Source organism: Lutra lutra, chromosome 8 (assembly GCF_902655055.1).
Source record: "Lutra lutra chromosome 8, mLutLut1.2, whole genome shotgun sequence".
Lineage (NCBI taxonomy): Eukaryota > Metazoa > Chordata > Mammalia > Carnivora > Mustelidae > Lutra > Lutra lutra.
The window spans coordinates 119,202,069-119,227,948 of record NC_062285.1 but is presented as its reverse complement, the minus strand read 5'-3'; the positions used below and the strand labels follow the sequence as shown (position 1 = coordinate 119,227,948).

The 25,880-nt window shown below is 40.2% G+C and overlaps 1 protein-coding gene across 2 annotated transcripts in view; it reads left to right on the top strand.

Annotated features, from left to right (window-relative positions):
* The window catches only part of LOC125106157 (uncharacterized protein C3orf20 homolog), a 134,849-nt gene that overhangs the window by 44,494 nt on the left and 64,475 nt on the right, over positions 1-25,880 (top strand). Inside the window, exons 7-9 of one of the 2 annotated variants that reach the window (XM_047739816.1) lie at positions 7,904-8,131; positions 9,231-9,380; positions 24,390-24,510. In XM_047739816.1, the coding sequence (XP_047595772.1) occupies positions 7,904-8,131; positions 9,231-9,380; positions 24,390-24,510 (499 nt within the window). The remainder of the gene's footprint in view (positions 1-7,903; positions 8,132-9,230; positions 9,381-24,389; positions 24,511-25,880) is intronic. The other variant, XM_047739817.1, reaches the window with a different exon arrangement.

The following is a 25,880-nucleotide window of genomic DNA, read 5'->3' as shown; positions in this document are numbered from 1 at the left end:
GCAGGTTCTTGTGACTCAGTATATATAAACATACTTTGCAGAGACTAAAGCACCAAGTAAGCACAAAGCATTTTTTAATAATAAACCGGTACTGTCAGAAGTGGTTTCTTAAAACAAGTAGGATTAGAACCAAGAAGAGACGGCTTGGCAGAATAGATAGATGGAGGAGGTGAGTTTAGCTGGCACACAGCACCAGGGATGAGTATGATGCTGTTATATGTGACCCACAGTAATAAACTTTGTCAAGGGAGTGGTTTTTTAACAATGAGAATTTCTAGAATTCGTTCCCAAGGGATTTATCATATACAGAATCCAAGCTTTAAAAAAAACACATGTAAAATTTTATAATGTGTGCATTACAAAGCATCTCTGCAAGAAAAACAGCCAAACCTTAACATCCCTTGGTTCCAGGGTGAGAGATAGCATGTAGATTGAAAAAAAAATGCTTGCTGGATGAAATGTAATTTTATAAAGATTATTTATTTATTTGACAGAGAGAAAGCAAGTAGGCAGAGAGGCAGGCAGGGTTGGGGGAGAGCAGGCTCCCTGCTGAGCAGAGAGCCCGATGTGAGGCTCAGTCCCAGGACCCTGAGATCATGACCTGAGCCGAAGGCAGAGGCTTAACCCACTGAGCCACCCAGGTGCCCCTGAAATGCAGTTTTAGACAAATCAGAACTATTGTCTTTTGCACCCTGACAAATTTCTATCACATTTGCTCCACACAGAAAATTATAGAAGTTTAATATCAAGTCAGACCAAGGAAAATTGGAGCAGAATCTTGTCTTACTCCATTGGCAGGTGCACACTGAAACATACTCTCTTTTCTTATCACAGGAAGTCTAGTCTCACAAACACAGTGAACCCTCTCATCCCAGACCAGTTCCCACGGCACCCCTCAGAGCAGAGCACATCCTCCACACAGTCTTTACCCGGACCTTTTGACTGGGACTGAATCAGGTCTCTGGGCTGTAACTGGTGAAGGTCTAGTCTTCTGATTTTATTCGTGTTTACTATTAGGACATGGTGGTACAAAAGCATTATACTGGGAATCCCAGGCTTGCTCCCAACATTGTCCCTGCCATTTCTATTGTGTGACCTGGGGTACAAGAGACAATGTCTATAAAGGTGTAGAGCTCAAGCTTTGGAGTTCACACAAATCTCATGCTCCTGTTTGCCAGCCATGTAATTTGGGGTACTCATTCTGCTTCTCACAGCTTTACTTTCCTCATAAAAAATGGAGGTACTACTAGAATGCACCTCATAGGGTTATTGAAAGCATTACATGAAATCATTCAGTTAAATAATTTAGCACAATCTGTAGACAATAGTGAATGCTTGATAAACAGTAACTGTTGTTTAGCATTTATCAGTTCCCTTTTCTGTACTTTGGCTTCCTCATCTGTAAAATGGAATTGGATATTGTCCAATGTCCAAGCATCCTTCACTACTTATGTTTATTGAAAGCCCCCACTATATTGAATTTAGCTTAAATTCTTAGGCAGTTTTGACTTGAGAGGACGTTCCCTTTCTATTCCAGCCTGTCTCTCAAAGTGGTCCAGATGCCAGAGGGCTGGGATAATTGGGTAACTTCTGACTTAGCAAAGGATTCTTTTGTAAATGACTTTTCCTAGGAATGACCCAAAACTCCCAAGAAACCTTTTATGCAAATATTAGGGCTCCTTTGTTGAACTAATCAGTTTGGTGGTAATTATCACCTACTGGAGAATCCAGAGGTCAACTTCTGGTCCTCAGGCAGGAAGAGAGCAAAACCACTGCCGCTGCCAGTTCCTTGAGAAAAGGCAGAGAATGACAGCCTTTCGTTGGCAGAGAGGCTGATTAGTCTTTACGTGATACCATGATACAATTCCTAGGGACTTATTAAAGGGTTGGAAAAGGAAGCACTCACCACTTTTAAAGGAGTTATGAGGAACTTCCCTGAATTATAGTCATCTACTCTTGAGTATTCGTGGCTTTCATATAAGGTAGGAGATTTTGCATTGGGGTTTTTTGCATTACAGTTTTTGTATTTTGATTTTTTGCCTTGCAGGTAAGGAAGGGGACCATTCCTTTTTTTCTCTCTCTCTCTCTCTCTCAATGATTATAGGTATGTACACCTTAGAGGCATACTTACCTTTCCTAAGAATAATCCAAAAGGTCCATTTGTAGAGAGTCACAGAAAAATAGAATCATGTCTAGGCATTGAATGAAAGGGCCAAGATGTGGGCTTGGTGAATGGTCATTAGACTCAGGTTTCCAATTGGTCTATAAAAGTGTGTTGTTAGGCTTTGATGCTTATAAATGGAGTGGCATATGTGTGTTCTGGTGTAGGGAAGAGTAGCAATTTATAAGTGCTTACTTTTTTGTCACATTATTCAAAAATTTAGCCCACTTCTGACAGTGGGTTACATTTTCATGAGAATGTGACAAAGAAAGGAAGGAGGAGGAAAACAAAAGAAGAAGCAAACAGCAAGAGAAACCAGTTGTTTTAATCAAGTATTTCCATTTTTGAGTGGCAGATCTGGCCCTTGCCCACCCTCCTGGGTCTGGTTCCTTTCCCATAGGACTTGCTGAGAAGTTCCCCCTCCTGCTTCTCTGAGAGGGGCCAGTCACCCTTGCTGATTGCTAGGGACTCCCATCCCCAGCACTCCCCAGCTAACAGCAGTGTGGCTATTATACCTCTCCCTCTTCATTAATCATCTATATTATTTCCAATTCCTTTTTTCCCCATTATCCTAAGTATACTCTCTAATCCTCCTATCCCCCACTTCACCCATCCCCCCACCTACCTCCCCTCTGTAACTGTCAGTTTGTTTTTTATAGTTAAGAGTCTGTTTTTTGGTTTGTCTCTTTCTTTTTTCCCTTTGATCATTTGTTTTGTTTCTTAAGTTCCACATATGAATGAAATCATATGGCATTTGTCTTTCTGATTTATTTTAGTTAGTATTATATTCTCTAACTCTCTCCATGTTGTTGCAAGACAGATTTCATTCTTTTTTATGAATGAATAATATTCCATTGTGTATATACCACATATTCCTTACCCATTCATCTATCAATGGACATGGGGTGCTTACATAATTTGGCTATTGTAGATAATGCTGCAATAAACATAGGGATGCATGTATTTCTTTGAATTAGTATTTTCGTATTGGGAGTGGGGGTAAATACCCAGTAGTGCAGTTCCTGGATCATAGGGTGATTCTAGTTTTAATTTTTTGAGGACCTTCCATACCGTTTTCCACAGTAACTGCAGCAGTTCCCATTCCCACCTACAGAGCTGAGGGTTCCTTTTCCTCCATATCCTTGTCAACACATGCTGTTTCTTGTGTTTTTTGTTTTAGCCATTCAGACAGGTCCGAGGTGATACATCATGGTAGTTTTGATTTGCATTTTGCTGATGATGAATGATATTGAGCATTTTTTCTGTCTGTTTGCCATTTGCAGTGACTTCTTTGGAGAAATGTCTGTTCATGTCTTCTGCCCATTTTTAAATTAAATTATTTGTTTTTTTCGGTATTGATTGTATCAGTTCCTTATATATTTTGGATACTAACCCTTTATCAGATATGTCATTTGGAAATATCTTCTCTCATAGATTGTCTTTTAGTTTTATTTATTGTTTCCTTTGCTGGGCAGAAGCTTTTTATTTTGAGGTAGTCCCAATGTTTTGTTTTGTTTTTTGGTTTTTTTTTTTTTTTTTGCTTTTATTTCTCTTGTGTCAGGAGGCATAGCTAGGAAAGTGTTGCTACAGCCAATTTTAGTGACATTATTGCCTACGCTCTCTTCAAGGATTTTTATGATTTCAGGTATCACATTTAGTTCTTTAATCCATTTTGGGTTTATTTTGGTGTATGATATATGAAAGTGATCCAGTTTCATTCTTTTGCATGTTGCTGGCCAGTTTTGCCAACACCATTTGTTGAAGAGAATTTTTCTCTTTGTATATTAACTCCTCCTGTGTCGAAGATTAATTGACCATATAATTGTGGGTTTATTTCTGGGTTTTCTGTTCTATTTCATTGATCTATGTGAGTATTTTTATGCCAGTACCATACTGTTTTAATCAGTACTGCTTTGTTTTTCTTTACTTAAATTCAGTTAGCCAACAGATAGTACATCATTAGTTTCAGATGTAGAGTTCACTAATTCATCAGTTGTATGTAATACCCTGTGTTCATCATACCACGTGCCCTCTTTATTGCCCATCACCCAATTACTCCATCCTCCCAGCTCTCCTCCAGCAACCCTCAGTTTTTTTCCTATATTTTCTCTCATGGTTTGTCTCCCTCTCCGATTACTTCCCATTTAGTTTTCCCTCCCTTCCACTATGATCCTCTGCACTGTTTCTCATATTCTACATATGAATGAAACCATATGATAATTGTCTTTCTCTCATTGACTTATTTTGCTCAACATATTACCCTCCAGTTCCATTCACATCTATGTAAATAGTAAGTATTCATCAATTCTGATGGCTGAGTAATATTCCATTGTATATATATACCACTTCCTTTTTATCCATTCATCTGTTGATGGGCATCTTATCTCTTTCCACAGTTTGGCTGTTGTGGACATTGCTGCTATAAACTTTGGTGTGCACGTGTTCCTTCAGATCATTACACTTGTATCTTTGGGATAAATGCCTAGTAGTGCAATTGCTGGGTCATAGGATAGCCTATTTTTAACTTCTTAAGGAACCCCCATACTGTTTTCCAGAGTGGCTTTACCACCTTGTATTCCTACCAGCAGTGTAAAAGGATTCCCCTTTCCCCACATCTGTCATTTCCAACTTGTCAATTTTAGCCATTCTGACTGGTATGAGGTGGTATCTCACTGTGGTTTTGATTTGTATTTCCCTGATACCAAGGGATGTTGAGCATTTTTTCATGTATCTGTTGGCCAATTAGATGTCTTCCTTGGACAAACGTCTGTTCATATCTTCTGTCCATTTCTCTCTCTTTTTTTAAATGCTTTGTTGTAGCTGTTGGTTATTTTTTAAAAGATTTTATTTATTTATTTGACAGAGAAAGAGAGATCACAAGTAGGCAGAGAGGCAGGCAGAGAGAGGGGAAAGCAGGCTCCCTGCTAAGCAGAGAGCCCGATGCAGGGCTCGTTCTGAGATCATGATGTGAGCCGAAGGCATAAGCTTAACCCACTGAGCCACCCAGGCACCCCTCTTCTGTCCATTTCTTGACTGGATTATTTATGCTTTGGCTGTTGACTTTGATAAGTTCTTTATAGATCTTAGGTACCAGCTCTTTATCTGATAAGACATTTGCAAACATCTCCGATTCCGTAGGTTGCCTTTTAGTTTTGTTTACTGTTTTCTTTGCTATTTTGATGTAGTCCCGGTAGTTCATTTTTGCTTTTGTTTCTCTTGCCTTTGGAGACATGTCTAGCAAGAAGTTGTTACAGTTGTGGTCAAAGACGTTGCTGCCTGTGTTCTCTAGGATTTTAATGGATTTCTGTCTCACAGTTCGTTCTTTCATCCATTTTGAGTTTATTTTTGTGTATGGTATAAGGAAATGGTCCAGTTTCATTCTTCTGCTTGTGGCTGTCCAGTTTTCCCAGCACCATTTGTTGAAGAGACTGTCCTTTTTACACTGGATATTCTTTCTGACTTTGTTGAAGATTAGTTGACCATAGAGTCAAGGGTCCGTTTCTGAGTTCTCTATTCTGTTCCATTGATTATGTGTCTGTTCTTGCCAGTACCATACTGTCTTGATGATTACAGCTTTGTAATATAGCTTGAGGTCCAGCATTGTGATGCTACCAGCTTTGGTTTTCTTTCTCAGCATTCTTCTGGCTGCTCAGGGTCTTTTGTTGTTCTACACAATATTATTTGTTCTAGCTCTGTGAAAAAGGTCAATGTTATTTTGTAATATAATTTGTAATCTGGAATTGCAATACCTCCAGTTTTGTTCAATTACTTATTTTTTTTTTAAGATTCCATTTATTTATTTGACAGAGAGAGACCACAAGCAGACAGAGAGGCAGGCAGAGAGAGAGAGGGAAGCAGGCTCCCTGCTGAGCAGAGAGCCCGATGAGGGACTCGATCCCAGGACCCTGAGATCACAACCCGAGCCGAAGGCAGCGGCCTAACCCACCGAGCCACCCATGCGCCCCCAATTACTTATTTTTTTTAAGTAAACTCTATGCCCATCATGGGGCTTGAACTCATGACCCTTGAGATCAAGAGTTGCATACTCTACTGACTGAACCAGCCAGGCACCCTATCCAGTTACTTATTTTTAATTCTTTAAAAATTTTCCTTTCAGGAGCACCTGGGTGGCTCAGTGGGTTAAGCCTCTGCCTTCGGCTCAGGTCATGATCTCAGGATCTTGGGATCAAGCCCCGTATTGGACTCTCGCTCAGCAGGGAGCCTGCTTCCCCCTTTCTGCCTGACTCTCTGCCTACTTGTGATCTCTCTCTCTGTCAAATAAATAAATAAAATCTTTAAAAAAAAATTTCCTTTCAGCATAGCTCTTCTCAAACCCCAAACCCCACCCTCAACCAATAAATGCATACATGTGTATACACACATGCACACACAAACCAATTCTTCCGAATACTCTGAGACCCTTATTGAGATATGCCAGCTCAATTTTAGAAATTTTCTTTTTTTTTTTTTTAAGATTTTATTTATTTGAGAGAGAGGGAGAAAGAGCCCAAGCAGGGGAAGGGGCAGAGGAAGAGGGAGAAGCAGACTCCCTGGCTGAGCAAGGAGCCTGATGTGGGGCTCCATCCCAGGACCCTGGGATCATGGCAAACACTTAACCAACTGAGCCATCAAGGTGCCCCAATTTTAGAAATTTTCAAGTGTACCTTAAAATGAAAACCATTGAGGATTCCTGTTTGAATATGCTCTGAGTCTGAAGGGACTTGCTGAGGGCAGCCTTAGATAATCTTTTTACGTTGCTTCTGAAGTTCGTTTATTGGTTTTGTGTTCCACTCTATATCCATTTGAAAATGCCCAAACTTCTAACTCTTCTCTGAAAAGGTAGCTCCCACTTCCCGGGAGATCATATGATAATTGTCTTTCTCTGATTGACTTATTTTGCTCAGCATAATACCCTCTAGTTCCATCCATGTTGTTGCAAATGGCAAGATTTCATTTCTTTTGATGGCTGCATAGTATCCTCAGTAAGGTATATATATGTACCACATCTTCTTTATCCCTTCATCTGTTGATGGACATCTAGGTTCTTTCCATAGTTTGGCTATTGTTGGCTATTGGCTAATGCTATAAACATTTGGGTGCACGTGCCCCTTTGGATCACTACTTTGTATCTTCAGGGTAAATACCCAGTAGCACTATTGCCGGGTCGTAGGGTAGCTCTATTTTCAATGAGGTAGCACCAGTGTTCCCCTCAATTCTTGCCCAGGCTTGTGCTGCATCGTGCCGCTCCTGTGAGGACAGGTGCTATGTACTGGTCCTGCATTTGCTGCAGCCTGTAGCACAGTGCTTCACACACAGCAGGTGCTCAATAACTGTTTAAAAATGGTAGGTACTCAATGAACACTTGCTAAGGATTTCCAAATCTGTCTGTCCAGATCTAAGGAAGCCTGTAGATAAGCGGTAAAATCACAGAGGCTGGAACAGCCATTACCTGCTCTCTAGCCATTGATAAGACCAAGAAATAGCTAGTTCTTGAATTTTTTTCTTTTTTTTTTTTAAGATTCATTTATTTATTTTAGAGAGAAAGCAAGAGCATGAGCTGGGGGAGGGGCAGAGGGGGAGAGAAAGAGAGAGAGAGAGAGAGAAGCAGACTTCCTGCTGAGTACAGAGCCCCCACAGGGCTGGATCTCAGGACCCTGAGATCCTGATCTGACCTGAAATCAGTCGGACACTCAGCCACCTGAGCCACCCAGGCACCCCATTTAATTTTTTTCTTTTGAACAGAAAAGCAGAAGAAGCAAAGCTTAAAAAAGAGGGATTCAACAAACAACTTACCTTGCTCTACTATAATGATCCTAAATGCGTGGTGAAGGTGAGCAGCAGCCCCCAAGTTTCTCAATGTTTCTGGCTAGAGCTGCTCAAGAGGAAGACTGAGATGCCAGTGGTCCAAGAGGCTGATCCAGAGATGAAGAAGTTCCATTACACACTGGTAGATGGTTCTTCTCTGACCTAATATCCTTTTGAAACCCCAAAAGGAAAGGAGGATGGAGGAAGCCAGGCATAATGGAAGGAACTGATAGGTAGGACATTTCTGTTTGATCAGAAAATCGCATTGGAAAAGGAAGTCTGGTGCCTGCCTTACTCATTCTTTTTCTCCCAGGGTCCATGTTCCCTCGTGCTGGGGACAAGACAAGTCAAAGCAAGAAAGAGGTTGGGGAAATTCTCCAATTTGCAAGCCTTACTTCTATTTAAGAGAACCTTGGTTGTAGCTGATATTTCTGTTAAGCACCTAAGGGCTCACGTGGTTCTAAGAAAATGAGATCGCCTTCATTTTCCTGATTAGTAGAGAGAACCACATGGGGATTTAGCATCAAGAGGACCTACCTTGGAAAGAAAAGAGACTTCATACAAATCCAAAATGAAGAAGACCTCAGGAGGTTGGTACAGCTAGATTTTGTGAACTTCTTCACATATCCTTAGTTATCCCTCAGCCCTCCTCTGCCCTCATCTGTCCCTAGATGTTGTCAGGGAGACACAGTCCTCCTGCTGCATGCTGTAGGGCCATACTGGGTGGCAATGGGCAACTTTGGTTTCCAGTCACTCTTCTACTAATAGGACCAGTCTAACCAGACTTCCCTCTTATTATTCACAAGATTGGTTTCAAAGAATTTGGGGCTAAAATGAGGGTGCCAAGAGCTGATAGTTATCAGAGGGGAGGTGGGTGTGACTGGGAGGCTGGGGGGATTAAATAGGTGATGGGGATTAAGGAGGGCACTTGTGATGAGCACTGGGTGTTGTATGTAAGTGTTGAATTACTAAATTCTATACCTGAAACTAATAAATAAATAAAATGAGGGTGCACGTAATGTGGACATATGGGAAGAGCATGCAAGTGAGAATCAGGGAACCCACTTGTTGGCCTGGCACTGTCATTATTATCCTCAGTGACCACAGGAAAGTGAGTCACCCTCTCTGGACTTCTGTTAGCTTTTTGTAAAGAGCTAATTAAAAAAAATTAAATTGTATGTGAGTTAACATCATTCCAAATAAGAATAATTATTACCATCATTGTTTTTTCTCATCAATATCTGTTCCTTAACCTGGATTTTATCTATCCTTCTGGCCGTCTAGCTGTCTGCCAAAGCTATTCTGCCCTCCCTGGGGGTGGCATGTACACCAACATATTCAGTGACTTGCCAAATCAAGTTATCCTTGGAACCTTCACACCGTCTGGACGTGGTAGCATTTCTTTTCCTAATAGGTATGTGAGATGCCAGGCAAACTAGAACCCGTGGGTAAGCAAAGGAGTAGCACTAGAGCTAAATCCCAACAGAGGGAAGAACAGGAAAGTAATCTTTTAAATGATCAGTCTAACTGGGAAAGCAGGTTAGGAAAATGAAACACATGCATGTGGTCACGGCAATTCCAGGCACAGACTGGCTGGTTGCAACAGGTCGGAGGACCACAGATCTCCCAGCATCCTGCTGTGCCATCCACGCGGAGACGCCATGGCTCTCAAGAGTACATGGCCCTATAGGAAGGCAAGGCCCCAAGAATACAAATTGCTGGGAAGTAACACAGGAAGACTGTTGTTCAGTGAGCCTGGTGTCAGCTGGCCTCCCTGCCCCTGAAGAACAAGATCACACGGCAGCATGCCATCGCATGGCCTCGGAAAGCCGCACGTCCTCTTCAGCATTGCTGCCAAATTCTTAGGAGTTATGATCTTGTGGTCTCCTCCGACTTTCCTACCCTGCCTCCTCTGAATCTTCTTCTCCACTCTGTCTTGTAACCGTGGGTTTATTTTGGCTCTTTTGTTTAAACTGATTAGAAAATTTGCTTTTTTTTTTGGCACATAAAACCCACTCACTGAAGGCCTCTGTGAGGACGGCTGAATTTGTTAGTGATTTGGGTCACAGGAAGCTTACTGCATAGTATATCAAACATCTCAAATGAAGTATAAAATATAGGAATGTGTTTTTTCTTAAATAAAGATTTTATTTGTTTATTTGAGAGAGAGAGCACAAGAATGAGGGAAGAGCAGAGAGAGAGGGACAAGCAGACTCTGCACTGAACAGAGCACGGAGCCTGATATGGGGCTCTATCTCATGACCTTGAAATCAGGATCTGAAATCACGAGTCAGGTGTTTAACTGACTGAGTCACCCAGGCACCCCTGTAGAAATGTGTTCTTTTTTTTTTTTTTTTCCAACCAGACAATGTTATGTTTATCATTTCCATTTAAAAGGGTGATAAGGGGCGGCGCCTGGGTGGCTCAGTGGGTTAAAGCCTCTGCCTTCGGCTCAGGTCATGATCCTAGGATCCTGGGATCGAGCCCAGTATTGGGCTCTCTGCTCAGCAGGGAGCCTGCTTCCCTACCTCTCTCTCTCTGCCTGCCTCTCTACCTACTTGTGATCTCTGTCTGTCAAATAAATAAATAAAATCTTTAAAAAAATAAATAAAAGGATAACAAGATAAAGCAAACATGTATAATAACAAGGAAAGGTCTAGAATTTAAATCCAGATATCTGGATTTAAATGTTTTCTTTACTTGCTTTGTGATCCTGAAAAATATTATTCAACCTCTTGAAACTTTGGTTTCCTTATCTACAAAATGGGAATATTAATCCCCACCTTAAGGATTTTAAGGATTTAATGAAACAACATAGACAAAATTGTAGAAATGTGTTCTTCTTTTTTTTTTTCTAAAGATTTATTTATTTATTTGACAGACAGAAATCACAAGGAGGCAGAGAGGCAGGCAGAGAGAGAGGAGGAAGCAGGCTCCCCGCTGAGCAGAGAGCCCGATGCGGGGCTCGATCCCAGGACCCTGGGATCATGACCCGAGCCGAAGGCAGAGGCTTTAACCCACTGAGCCACCCAGGCGCCCCTAGAAATGTGTTCTTAAAAGTGTTTCATCCATCCTATGTGTTGTCCAATTTTTCATTTTCCTCTCCAAGATCCTCTTGTTTTTCTTTTCCTTTCTATTTTAGGAGCCTCTTTTCCCTTTTCATCCCCCACCTTGAAATCTTTCCATTTTCTTATGAAAGAGAAGTTCAACTCTTTATAGCTATATGCCCAACCAGCTAACATTTGCATTTTCAAGCATTTAGCTAACAATCTGGACATGTCATCCTGGGAGTAGGGTGAGGAGATGGGAGAGGGATCAAGGAAGAGGGGGTGAGGTTACTTTACTGCCTCACATTTCGGTAAGCCACGCCATTGCTACCGTATGTCTCATTCATTCATTTATGTATTTCTCCTTGCTTCATTCCTTTACTAAATGTTTATTGAGCATCTATCACATGTCAGACACTCAGAATAGAGAGTAACATAAAGTTCCTGTTTGTCAGGAGACGTGTTACAGGAAAACTGAAAGGCTGTATTTAGAAAGGGAAATAGGGGCTCTTGGGTGGCTCAATTGGTTGAGCATCTGCCTTTAGCTCAGGTCATGATCTCAGGGTCCCAGGATTGAGCCCCACATTGAGCCTTCTCATTTCATCAGCTCATTGAAACTGAATCCATGTGGTGGATGGATATGTTTATGGCATAGAATGTGGTGATGGTTTCATGGATGTATAGTTATCTACCAAATCATTAAGTTGTATATATTAATATGTATGTATTTATGTATATATTAAATATATTCAGCTTTTTGTATGTCATTCACACCTCAAAGTGTTTTTAAATTTATTTTTAAAATATTTTATTTATGTATTCATGAGGAACAGAAGGGGAGGCAGAGGCAGAGGGATAAGCAGGCTCCCCAAGGAGCAGTGAGCCCAATGCAGGATTCGATCCCAGAACCCTGGAATCACAGCCTGAGCAGACACCCAACAAACTGACCCACACAGGTGCCCCTCAAAGTGTTTTTTTAAAAAAAGATAGAGATGAATGGATGGATGGATGGATGGATGGATGGATGGATGGATGGTTAGATCTGGAAATAGGTAGATAACTAAAGATCTGGAAAGTTCATGAAACAGTGATGATGAGTGGCAGGAAGAGGGAGCAAAGGGTATGTGGAGTGGGGAGTTTTGAGAATACCAAGGCTGAGAATGTTTGTACATGCAACAGTGCATAGACAAGAACAACATTGAGAGATGCCATCTTAGGGATCATGAAAGTTGGTGTTTTAAAGTGTTATGGTTCTATACTGCTTTAGGAAATGTACCATAGCTAATGTTTCTTTGTAAAGCCAGAGACAGTTAAGTGTAGAGATACAACATAGCCTAAGAATGGGGTCTGACCAGGAAGACCTATATTGTTCTCTGTAATAATGGGGTTTCTCTTTGTCCTTGGAAATTGCCCATGGGGATTTGGATCTCAACTTCTTATCCCAGTGGTATCCCTGAACCTGGTGCCTGAGCCACAGCTCTTCCTGCTTTCCACTATACCCTGCAGCTTTCCCCAACTCTAATCCCTCTCCATCTCATATTTCAGAAGCTCAGGAGAAGGAGGATAGGTATGGCATTAGGTGTCAGCACAGATCAGGGTAAGTTCAAAGGTGGGCTGAAGAAGTCAGGGGACAAGGTCAAATGCCACAGCCAACCAAGTGCAGGTAGCAGAAGCTACAGGTCTCTTCAAGACCACCTACAGCGGGTATTAAAATTCTTGTTGCTTGCCTGGGGATGCCATTACAAATTGCCATAAACTGGGTAATTTAAAATAACAAAAATTTATTCTCTGGAGTTTAGGAGGCCAAAAGTCAGACATCAGGGTATTGGCAGGGTTGATTCCTTCTGAATCCATACCATGCAGCTCTCCTGGTTTCTGGTGATTGCCGGTAATTCTTGGTGCTCCTTGGCTTATAGACACACCACTCCCATCTCTCCCTCCATCTTCATATTGCCTTTTTCACTATGACCTCTCCTCTTCTTATAAGGACACAAGCCATTGGATTTAGGACCCATTCTAAATCATCTTGAAATCTTAAGTACATCTACAGATGCCCTATTTCCAAATAAAGTGACATTCTGAGGTTCAAGGTGAACATGAATTTTGGAGGGACACTATGGCAACTCAACATAATTACTGTTCCTCTATCTTTACCTTTATTTGAAATATTACTTACTCTCATACCTCTGCCTGCTCCTCTTCCATGTACTTAATTTCAGTTTAGTTGGTGATTCATATTTACAACAGCACAGATGGAAATTTTAGACCAAAGTCATCATTAATACATAAATTCTGCACGTAAAAGAAGAGCATAAAATGTGGGATTAAAAAAAAACCAATATTTTCTGGCCCTTGAAGCTTTAGGAAGAGATTAACATTAAAGACTATTCATAAGACAGCTTTCAGTGAACTAAGGCACCATGTCAGTAAACTCACCCTCCAGATTTGCTGAATTTGAATTTTTTGAATTAGCCCCAATTGCATATATCCCATCCTTTGTATTTTGACTTCTCTTGATTTAAAGATGATGGAAATTGAAAGTTAGGTCATCCGGAAAGCAAGCTCATAAATATGCTTTTTATATGTTTCTGCCATGTTAAGCATTTCATGTATGATGGCTGTGCTCCTGGGGAAGCCCCTTACCTGGCGGTTATAAGCCAAATCACCTGTCGAATATGTCAGAAGTTTACCAGCAAAAACAGTACAGGTCAGCAAAAAGCTAAAAAAAAATTTTTTTTTTTTAAACTAATGCCTAATTCTCAAGATACAAGTAGCAAGAGACCGAATAATGGGGCAGCCAAGTGCCTTGGTGAGTGGCATGTAAGTACCTGCCCTCCAAGTGGAAAGCCTTTCCCAACTTTGATGTTGAGATGAAAAGATGATGACAGAATCTGGAAGCATTTCAAAGGCTGAGAAAGCACATACTTTTAAAAAATCTCTCCCTCCCAACCCTAACTGCTCAACAGTTTCAAAAGAAAGATTAAGAAACCCTACATAGTATTATGGCATTTTAATTGCACATTTTGTTCTGTGACACCAAAAAGTGGAAAAGTAACAATTGCTTTCATGAAGAACAAATGTATTTTCACTCAAGTTGTCCAGGGTTTGTTAAAGTTAGATTATTTGGAAACTGTTTCTGGAGATCTCAGTTAAAACATCTCACCCTCATTGACTGCTAATATATATCACGTTATGTGAGAAGTAGTGTATATCACTTTTTCATGTTATTTAATTTTCCCAGAAACCCTCTTGATTAGGTGTAATTCCCAGCTAAGGCAAACTGAAGCTCAGAGAAACCAGATACCTTTTCCCAGGCTACCATGGAAACATTGGAGTCAATTTTCAGACTGTGATCGCAATGCTTTTTTTCCCCTTTCTGGTCCTTAACACACTGAGAGAGAGGTTTAGGGCTGAGAACACAATGTATGAACACTGATAAGAGTAGTAATAATCAGGAGTGCCTCGGTGGCTCGGTGAGATCGAGCCCCACATTGGGCTGTGCCCTGGGCCTAGAGCCTGCTTAAGATTCTCTCTCTCTCTCTCTCTCTCTCTCTGCCCCTCCACCCCCCTCTCTCTATCCCTCTCTTTTTAAAAAAAAGAGTAGTAATAATCATAAACATAATCATGTAGTAAAGAGCATGGGCTTTGGGGCTAGATATATCTAGTAATAGGTTGGACCAACACCGAAACTGGGTTGTGTGTCTCCAGTATCTAGCAGGCTAAGCTCAGGCTTCTTTACAGGGTGCCTGGGTTCCAAAACATCAAGAGTTAAGACAAATCTCAGTACATACACACTTTTCAAGCCTTCTCTAGTATCATGTTTGCTAATGACTCATGAGACCAAACCTAGATTCGAGAAGTGAAGAAAGAGACTTCTAATTTTCTTGGAAGAAGCTGCAAAATATTGTGGCCATTGTTGTAATTGATCACAAGGACAATGCCTGAATCTAAATTGTGACTTCTCTCTTGTCTCTCTCTCTCTCTGCCTCTCTCCACCCCTGATTCTATTTTTTTTTTAAAGATTTTATTTATTTATTTGACAGAGAGAAATCACAAGTAAGCATAGAGGCAGGCAGAGAGAGAGGAGGAAGCAGGCTCCCTGCTGAGCAGAAAGCCCTATGTGGGGCTCGAACCCAGGACCTGGGATCATGACCTGAGCCGAAGGCAGCGGCTTAACCCATTGAGCCACCCAGGCGCCCCCCCCTCCGATTCTGTTTTGATCAATCTTGTGTAGTAGAATTTGAGAATTATGAATACATAAGATGATCACTTAACCGTATTCATCTGTTAGCCACCAATCCTTCCTCTCAAGAGTGTTCATGAAAATTTGCAAGGCTTAGTTATCTTCTTTCTCTTGGTTTTGGTCCAGATGTTCTTATAGTCTCACTTGGAATTCTGTGTCATCCTCTGATTCCTTCCTGCATTCTGTGTTGGTCCAACCTGGATTGGTCATGTCCTTTTGTTTCCCGTTTCAAGTATGCCACCTGTAACTGCTCACAAAGTTCAGAAACTGTGAAATCTGTATTTATGTCGCATTGGTGATTTCTTTTCCTGTTTGGTATTCTTTTGGATCCCCACATTCTGAACTGTCTAGAGATGTGAATTCTCCTTGTGCTCACTAGAATGTCTGTGAATATCTCTTAGAAATTTATATTTATGACAATGGTGGAAGTAGTTTAATGGAATTTTCCAGTTATAGGCTAAGTGTTGTTTAAACGCTTTTCCCTTTTGAAACTTGATGCTTCTTTTCTTCATAAGGTGTTTTGCAGCACTAGCATTGGGGATTAACAGCTCTCCACTTGCTGCCTTATCCATGGGTTTCACTATTAAATATTTCGTGCAGACTTCCATGTGGATTTTATTGTCCAAAGAGAATTTGTATCAAAATGGAACTTGGTGACTTTGAAAATTTCAGAAGACCTTTCCCATTCTGGCCCCTTTCCAACCTCATATCCTATCACTCACCCCCTTTGTTTACTAAACTTCTGCCTCTTTTCATGGCTTTCATAGTCTTTGTTCCCTGTTACTGAAAGCTCTTGTCCCAATTCTTGCAAGATGGGCTTCTTTTTTTTTTTTTTTAAAGATTTTATTTATTTATTTGACAGACAGAGATCACAAGTAGGCAGAGAGGCAGGCAGAGAGAGAGAGGAAGGGAAGCAGGCTCCCTGCTGAGCAGAGAGGCAGAGAGAGAGAGAGAGGAAGGGAAGCAGGCTCCCTGCTGAGCAGAGAGCCCGATGCGGGGCTCGATCCCAGGACCCTGGGATCATGACCTGAGCCGAAGGCAGCGGCTTTAACCCACTGAGCCACCCAGGCACCCCGCAAGATGGGCTTCTTATCTTTCAGGTCTCAATTTAAATGTCACCTCCTAGAAGAAATCTTTTTTTTTTTGTTTTAGATAGCTTTATTGAGAAAAAATTGCATTTCATAAAACCCATCCATTTAATGTGTACAACTCAGTGGTTTTTAGTATATTTACAGAGTTTTGCAACCATCACCATTATCTAATGTTAGAACATTTTCATCACCTTGAGAAGAAACCTATACCAATTAGCATCCAGTCACTGTTCAATACTCTCACCTCTAACCCTAGGCAGCCATTAATCTACCTTCTGCCTCTATAGGTTTGTCTATTCTGGACATTTCATATAAATGAAATCATACAATATGTGGTCTTTTGTGACTGGCTTTTTAAATTCAGCATTAGGCTTTCAAGGTTCATCCATGGTGTAGCATGAATCAGTACTTCATTCCTTCTTATAGCGAAAATGATATTCTGTTGTGTGGATATACCACCTTCCATTTCTCTATTCATCATCTGACAAATGTTTGTGTTGTTTCCATTTTGGGGGCTATGATGAATAATGCTATCATGAACATTCACATACAAGTTTTTGTGTGGACATGTTTTCACTGCTCTTCAGTAGATACCTAAGAATGAAATTGCTGGGTTATATGGTAACTAGATTTTTAACTTTTTTTTTTTTTAAGATTTTTTTTTTTTTATTTGACAGATAGAGATCACAGGTAGGTAGCGAGGCAGGCAGAGAGAGAGAGGAGGAAGCGGGCTCCCTGCCGAGCAGAGAGCCCGATGTGGGGCTCGATCCCAGGACCCTGGGATCATGACCTGAGCTGAAGGCAGAGGCTTTAACCCACTGAGCCACCCAGGTGCCCCTAGATTTTTAACTTTTTAAGGAATTTTTCCAAAAGAGGCTTCTAATGGCCATCCATTTTAAGAAGGCCTGTCTTTCTTTTCCTTTATTCTAGTGATGACTTTCTTGCTTCTTAGCACTAATCACGATCTGAAATTAAATGTTCACTTACTGGGTCTGTGTAACTAGAATGTGAGCTCCATGATGGGAGAGACCATTTATATCTTGTTCACTGCCTTGCTGCCAAACACTTAGTATGTGCCTAGTATATAGCGAGTGCTTAATAAATGTTTGTTGAATGATTGAATAGTGAGTGAAAAGGGTTCTGGGAAATATTTGTGTCAAGCTGTTGGAAAGAGGTAGTGTGGAGGCTAGACAGAGGGAGTTCTATAAGAACCAGCCATAGAAATTGTAATGAAAAGGTTGTAGCAGTTAGAGTTGTTTTGTTTTGTTTTGTTTTGTTTCTGAAAGTAGAGTTAGGATGCTTTACTATAGCAAATAACAGAAAATTCCAATGTTGGAGAGGAGAGGTTCTAGATGCAGTATAGTTTGTGACTTAGTGATGTCATGAAGGATCTAGATTCTTTTCATTTCTCCAGTCTGTTATCCTTGGCATCCTTTCTTCCAAGGTGGTTCCCCTGGTGGCTACCAGTGACACTAGTTGTATGCTCTTTTATATGTCTAGCAGGAAAAAGTTAAAAACTTTTTGTTTGTTTGTTTTTACCAGAATAAACTATATGTCCTTCCTTTCATCTCTTTAGATCAATTTGGTCATAGGCCTATCCCAGAATTAAAAACAGCTGTCAAGGGAACACCATGTGCCTATGAACTTGGATACTCTGCATCTACCCCTGTAAATGGGGACCAGTGAAGGGTGAAGAGACAAATGAACAGCAGTTTCTTTGAAAGGAGGAGGGGCTCTTAAAGGCACAAGAGGACAATTAAAAAAAAAAAAAAAGGAGGGAAGGAAAGTAGGAAGGAAAGAAGGGGAAGGAAATGGATGCTGGGTAGGCAACCAACAGTGGAGCACATAGAGCTTGATTTGGGTCAGCAATCTCTAAGGGTCTGATCCAGTGGGAAGGGGCATGGCAGCAGCAGGATTTCCAAAGATGTGATATTTAGTGGAGGGAAGGAGAGAGAATATCTAGACCAGGGACTGGCAAAGCTTCTCTATAAAGGGCTGGATAGTAAATCTTAACAGTTTTACAGGCCATACAGTCTCTATGGCAACTATTCAACTCTGCCATTGTAGCATGAAAGTAGCCAGAGCCAACACATAAACATGTTGGCATGGCTGTGTTCTGATAACATTTTTACAAAAACAGGCAGAAGCCAATTTGGCCTGTAGTTTGAAGTTTGCCTATTCCTGACCTAGACCATGGATAATATTAAGTAATTATCCTCACTATTGAAAAAACAGCTTAGAACCCATGTTTTCCTAAAGTTGGATCAACATTTTCATTCTTGTATATACTCTTATGCAAGGACACTGATTGATTCTCCTCTAAACTTGGATTTAATTCATAAATAGCTAATATTTATTGAGTACCATTTGCATTTCATTCTTTTTTAAAAAGATTTTATTTATTTATTTATTTATTTAAATAAAGACTAAGAGAGAGAGCATGAGAGGGGAGACAGGGAGAAGCAGACTCGCGCTCAGCAGGGAGCCCTATGCGCGACTGGACCCTGGGACTCCAGGGTCATGATCTGAACTGAAGGCAGGTGCTTAACCAACTGAGCCACCCAGGTGCCTAGCATTTCAGTCTTTATCTAATTTGTCTCTTGATACTTTCAAGATTTTCTATTTGTCATTGGCTTTTAACAGTTTTACTATAATGTGTGTAGTTATGGATCTCTAGAGCTTTTGATTGTTAGTTTCCTAGATATGTAAATTAACATTCTTTATCAAACTTGGGAAGCTTTAGGCCATTATTTCTTTGAATTTTTTTTTTTTTTTTTTTTGCCCATTTCTCTATTCCTGGTACTCTTGTTTCATGTATATTGGTATTTTTAACAGGGTCCCCTAGGACTCTGAAGTTCTTTTTTTTTTTTTTTTTCTTTTTTTGAGAGAGAGGGAGAGACCAGGGGAGTGGCAGAGGCAGAGGGAGAGAGGGAATCCCAAGCAGGCTCCATGCCCAGTGTGGAGCAGACGTGGGACTCAGTCTCACAATCCTGAGATCATAACCTGAGCCAAAATTTAAGAGTCAGATCCTTAATTGACTGAGCCACCCAGGCACCGCAGGACTCTGAACTTCTGTTTCTCTTCACTCTTTTTTATTTCTGTTCTGTAGACTGGATAATCCCTACCAAGCTATCTTCAAGTTCACCGATCCTTTTGCCAACTCAAATAGGCAGTTGAGCCACTCTATTCATGTTTTCATTCCCATTATTATAATTCTTAATTCCAGCATATCCACTTAATTTTTTAAAATTTCTTTTTTGTGTTGTTGCTGATATTCCCTGAGGAGTCACTATAATCATATTTTTCTTTAATTAAAAAGCGATTCCCGGGGCACCAGGGTGGCTCAGTGGGTTAATCCTCTGCCTTCAGCTCAGGTCATGATCCCAGAGTCCTGGGATGGAGCCCCGCATCGGGCTCTCTGCTCAGCAGGGAGCCTGCCTCCACCTCTCTCTCTGCCTGCCTCTCTGCCTACTTGTGATCTCTCTGTCAAATAAATAAATAAAATCTTTAAAAAAAAAAAAGCGATTCCCTTTAGTTTTTAGTTTTTGTTTTTTTTTTTACATTTTTATACTAGCTGCTTCAAAGTCTTTGTCTGGTAAGTCCAATGTCTGTCACCCTTAAAGATAGTTTCTACTGGGGTGCCTGGGTGGCCCAGTGGGTTAAAGCCTCTGCTTTCGGCTCGGATCATGATCCCAGGATCAAGGCCTACATTGGGTTCTCTGCTCGGCGGGGAGCCTGCTTCCCCCTCTCTCTCTCACTACTTGTGATCTCTGTCAAATAAATAAATAAAATCTTAAAAAAAAATAGCTTCTATTTCCTGCCTTTTTCCCTATATATAGGTCACATTTTCTTGTCTCTTTGCATGTCTTATAATTTTTTACTGAAACTATATAAGTCTAAATAATATAACAACTGTGGATTCTGATCCCTTTCCCATTCCAGAAGTATATCTTGTCTAATTTTGTCTCTCACAAATAACCCTATTAGGTGATATAATATGTAACTCACCCAGAGAAAAATAATCCTCTTTAAGGCCTAATGCCCTTATGGAAGCTAGTTTTCCCCAGTATTGGCGTCTGAATATGATTCTTAATAGTCTGATAGGGTCAGCCTAATTTAAGTATCAATATATAATGACACTTGGGGAATTTTGGAGATTAAAAACAAATCGGTTGAGAAGATCTAAGCCTATAGCCTATGGTGCTAAATTCCAAATAATCCTCTATGATATACTGATATAAAGAAAACCCAAAGGACATTCAGAGGCATGTAAGATCAGTGTTTGGTTTTACATAACTAAGAAGGTGAAAACATCTAAACACCTAAATGGCAGGACTTAGACTGAGTTGCAGGCTGGACCCTATTGCACCAGACTCTAGCATCAAACTCTCCTGAGACACTCATTTTTTGCAACAATATTCTTATGATTGAATTGAAGTCTTAAATACTATTTATTAATATTAAATCCTTATTAATCAACTGACTCCTGTGTGAGCCTTCACTTTCCTCCAACAAACAGCAAATGCTGGTTCTGGCTAAGGGTTGCTGAATCTTTCTGCAACTCTAACCAGAAAATGACTAATTACAGCTTCTCAATGAGAAAGCCCACTGTGATGTAGGAGTGAGGGTATTTTGCTGTTTGTATATAAAAGTAACTCGTGCACATGACAAAAATTTTTTTTCCAAGTGAAATAAGAATTGTATTGCATGGAAATTAAAATTCTCTTCCTTTCAACCTCATACCCCTTCTGTCAGTGTAGGCACAGCAAAGGACATTTTTGTCTGTCCTTCAAAATACATCAACACATGCATCCATACACACATTTGTTTAGTTTTCTCTTTTTCTTTTTATGACAGGCATTTTAAATTCTTAGTGAAAAAACAGTATTTCTTGTCGTGAAGTCTGAGCTAAAGTTAGAGTCTCCATTTGTGAGGTCCTGTGATCATTCCATTTCAACACCCTTAACACATCCCCAGGAAGACAGCTCAGTTGACAAATAACTGATAAATAAATGTGGTCTATCCATACAATGGAGTACTGTTCAGCTATAAAACAAAATGAAGTACTGATACAGGTACAACATGGGCTAACCTTGAATGCATTATGCTAAGTGAAAGAAACCAGTCTCAAAGACCACATATTGAATGATTTCATTTGTATGAAATGTCCTGAATAGACAAATCTATATAGACAGAAAGTAGATTAGTGGCTGCCACGGGGACTAGGGGAGGGAAGAATGGAGAGTTATTGCTAATGGGCATGTGGTTTTCTTTTGAGGGTGATGAAAATATTCTAAAATTGATTGTGGTAATAACTGTACAATTCTGCAAATATACTAGAAATCACTGAATTGTACATTTTAAATAGTGGATAGTATGAGATGTGATTTATATCTTGATAAATCTGTTATATATAAAAGAAAGAACTCTAAAATTAATATTTAATTTGCTGTCCTATATTGCATCATTAAAGTAGATGTCATTATTTCCCTTTTGCCTACAACAAAATTGGACCTGAATGTGGTATTCTTTGTTTGCAAAAATTATGAAATATTTTTAAATTCCCCTTGTCATCTAAATAATATTGTTTAAAATAAATTAAATTTTAATATTTAAAATTTAATATTTATATTTATTTTATGTTTATATTTATTTTTTATTTTAATATAAATATTAAATAATTAAATATAAATATAAAATAAATATTTATGTATTTATTTTATATTTATATTTATATTTATTTTATATTTATTAATATTAATATAATTAAATATTTAATATTTAAAATTATACTGGGAAACTGTCCCCTTGATTATTAGTTCCATAAAATTTAATATCCAAGATGAGAATTACATTCATAAACAGGAGGTGATTTCCCCCTACTTGCTGCTCTGGAGTGGTTGCCTTCCTCATCTTCTTCCTGTCCTCATTGCTGACAGTAACTAAGCAAATGAATACAACACCATCTGCTGATGATATTTTGGGAGCTTCCCAGAAGCCCAAAACACTAAGCCTTAGGGCTGAGTCTTGCCCCTGTGCAATTTCATCCTGGGCCCCATAGACCTCTTCCCCCTTGGAAGAGGATGCTGCCTGCTTCAGAGCTAAAGCTTCTGAAAGACAAAGGCCAAAAACAAAAACAAAAAAAGCTGTCTTCCAAGGGACTTCATTATTTAATTGTTAAGGATCTTTTAAACTAACCCTCCTCTTGCGCATCTGTTGTCCCACCAAAAGGGTGTTTTGGTGAGAAGACTCAGCAAACCGAAAAAGCAGGAAGATGAATTAAAGGAGGGTGTGGCCTGGGACTCTTGTTGCCAGGATCCAGTGTGTAGAGGGCCACAGTGCCTGCGGGGAAACAGCACCCACTGCTGTACAGGAGTGGACCATTCGGGTCCTCCCTGAGGCTCCTTCAAGGAGTGAGAATAGCTGACAGCTGGACTGCCCCGGGGTGAGTGAAAAGGTAGGCTGTTTGGGAAAGGAACACAATCCTCATGTCCAAGAAGTGGAACTTCTGTCTCTGAGTTTTTCACTGGGTTGGTCACTTTGCTCCTCATGCCCATCTGTTAGACTGCAGGCTTCCCAATTAAGTCAAAAGCACCCTTTTATACTGTGAACTACTCTTATTCTTTTATTAGATGGTGAATTCCCCTATTGAGCTTTACATTAGGCTGCAGGTGTTCTATTCACCAGCTTCCCCCAGCCTCTGTTTCCTCATCTGGAAAATGGGACTCAGTACCTATAGATGGAATTGTGAGGACTTAATAATACAAGCCAACACTTCTAGAGAACTTACAAGGTGCCTGCATTACAAGGTGCCCAACTTTGTTTTAGAGAACAAAGTCGAAAGCGCTTCACATTAAGTAATTCATTTAGTTCTTACAACAGCTCTGTGAAGTAGATGCTGTTGTTATAGCCAATTTTAAGACAAAGATACCAAGCCACAAAAAGGTTAAGAAATATATCCAAGTTTACACAGTTAAGACATGGAAGAGCAGGTTCAACACCATTAACCATCTGGGTCTATGACGTTTGTAACCATTAAACAACCCTGCCTATTAAAAACAGATATTTAAGGCTTGGCACATAGTAAGTTCCCAGTAAATATTATCTATCAAAATAATTAAAGTCACAAGACTGAAAATGCCCTGAGAATAGAGAGAGTACCTTACTCGGGGCATCCTTCAGTGCCTAACAGTACCTAAGTAGTATCTTGCATCCAATAATTACCCAATATGTATTTGTTAAATTGAGTCCATTTTATCAGGGCAGTTCAGACTTTAAGCCCCTTCTCTGCCAGGTGCTGTGCTGAGAAGAGAGTATACAAATATAATTTAGATATGAATACATAGTGAGATGCTACTGATATAGAAAAGCTAATAAAATGCTAGGCTGCACTGATAGATATATAAAGTATAGGAAAGATAAAATTGACACCTCCTGTTCTTCATTACCCAAATCCCATCTTTCCAAATCTGTATGGTTCTTGAATCCACATATGTATCTTTCATCCCTCTCATCCCTTCCCCAGTCCAAGCTGCCATTGTCTCTCTGACCTCTGAACTGGTTTCTAGCACTTTGGTTCCTTACTAATCTGTTTGATCATGTGCCCTCTTTGTTCTGTTATGAAACCCATTCTATGACTTTTTGCTCTTAAGATAAAAAGCTTGGTACAGCATCAAAAGCCCTGCACATCTGGCCCCTTCCTGCCGGTCACTTAGTCTCATTCACACCACTCTGGACTCTAGCCAACATGATACAATAATCATGGCCAACAGAGCCCATTCCTATGACTGTATGGATGGGGACATGCCAAAATAGGAGGGGGTGTGTCTCAGAAGGGGGAATCTTGATCAGTTAAACAGATATATACCAAACTTCCCTTCAAGGAAAATATTCAGCCAGAGGCAAGGTGACCATCCTCCAAGTATATGATGGGAAGGAGTCCTGAAAGTCTATGACCTGGTGACTTCCATTGCCTCAGTCAAATCAATGAGTCCATGAATTTTTCTTGTTCTAAATAAGTCATATTTTTGTCTTTTTTGTAGCCGAATAATATCAATGATGTTTAATCGAGATGGTGGCATGGTGATCAGCAAAGAGGGAGACATCATAAGAGAATGGATGTGGCCTTCAAAGGGAAAACTTGATGATCCAGTTGACGTTTGGGTATTACTTTACAATTCATCATTCTTATATCTATTTCTTATGCCATACCAATAATTTACTTTGAGTTTCTAACATATACTGTTGGAGAAGAGAGGATTGAGAGGACTGAATTATTATTATTATTATTATTATCATTGTTATTATTATTATATAATATTTTATTTATTTATTTGTCAGAGAGGGGAAGAGAAGAGAGAACACAAGCAGGGGGAGTAGCAGGCAGAGGGACAAGAGACTCCCTGCCGAGCAAGGAGCCTGATGCGGGACTTAATCCCAGAATCCCAGGATCAAGACCTGAGCCCAAGGCAGACACTTAACCAAGTCACCCAGGCATCCCTGAGAGGACTGAACTATTCAGTTTGGCTGTCTACACTAACCAATTTATCTGATAAATCTTTATTTCAGTTTTTTACTTTGTTTGGTTTTTTCTTTTTTTTCAATATTTTATTTATTTATTTGTTTATTTATTTATTTGAGAGAGAGAGTGCGGGAGCAGAGGGAAAGGGAGAAGGAGAGAACCCTCTCTGTGCTGAGTGTGGTACTCCACTCAGGGCCTGACTTGGGGCTCTATACAGGGCTCCACATGGGTCTTGACTCAGGGCTCAACCCCACATTTCAATCCCACAACCCATGAGATCACTACCTGAGCCGAAACCAAGAGTCAGACACTTAACTGACTGAGCCACCCAGGTGCCCCTACTTCACTTAGTTCTTTCTTAATGTATTTATCTGGATCACGACCTGAGCCAAAGTCTTATGCCCAACCAACTAAGCCACCCAGATACCCTATTTTTTTTTTTTTAAATAGGCTTCACACCCAGCATGGAGCCCAACATGGGGCCTGAACTCATGACCCTGAGATCACAACCTGAGCTGAGATCAAGAGTCAGATGCTTAATTGACTGAGCCACCCAGGAGCCCCAAGCAGTTACTTTAAACAGTAATTGTTAAAAATTACTATTAGAAAGCATCTTGCGTTTAATATAAAAATATTTTTAAAATAGGAAGATATACAGTGTTCAAAGTGAAAGTCTCCTTCTCCTCAGTCTCACTCTGTAGAAATATCTTTTTTCATAGATTAATGTGTATTAGAATCAGAAATTCAGAAAATGTAAGAGTGAGCATACCAGTGGGAACATTGGTGAACTGGAAAGTGTGCCCTCCCCCAAAGGAGACAGGCTTTACTGAGGGCCAGAACATTGTTGCCACATGGGAATGTGGGGTCTATGCCTGCTATATGTTATGATTTTCTAAAAAGCCAGATTTTGTTGATGAAATACCCTGGTATTTCAAAGTTGGCAATTAATTCAGACTCTGGCAGGACTAAACCAAACACTTCCGAGCTGCCAGTCTGTAACCTCTGTGCTAGA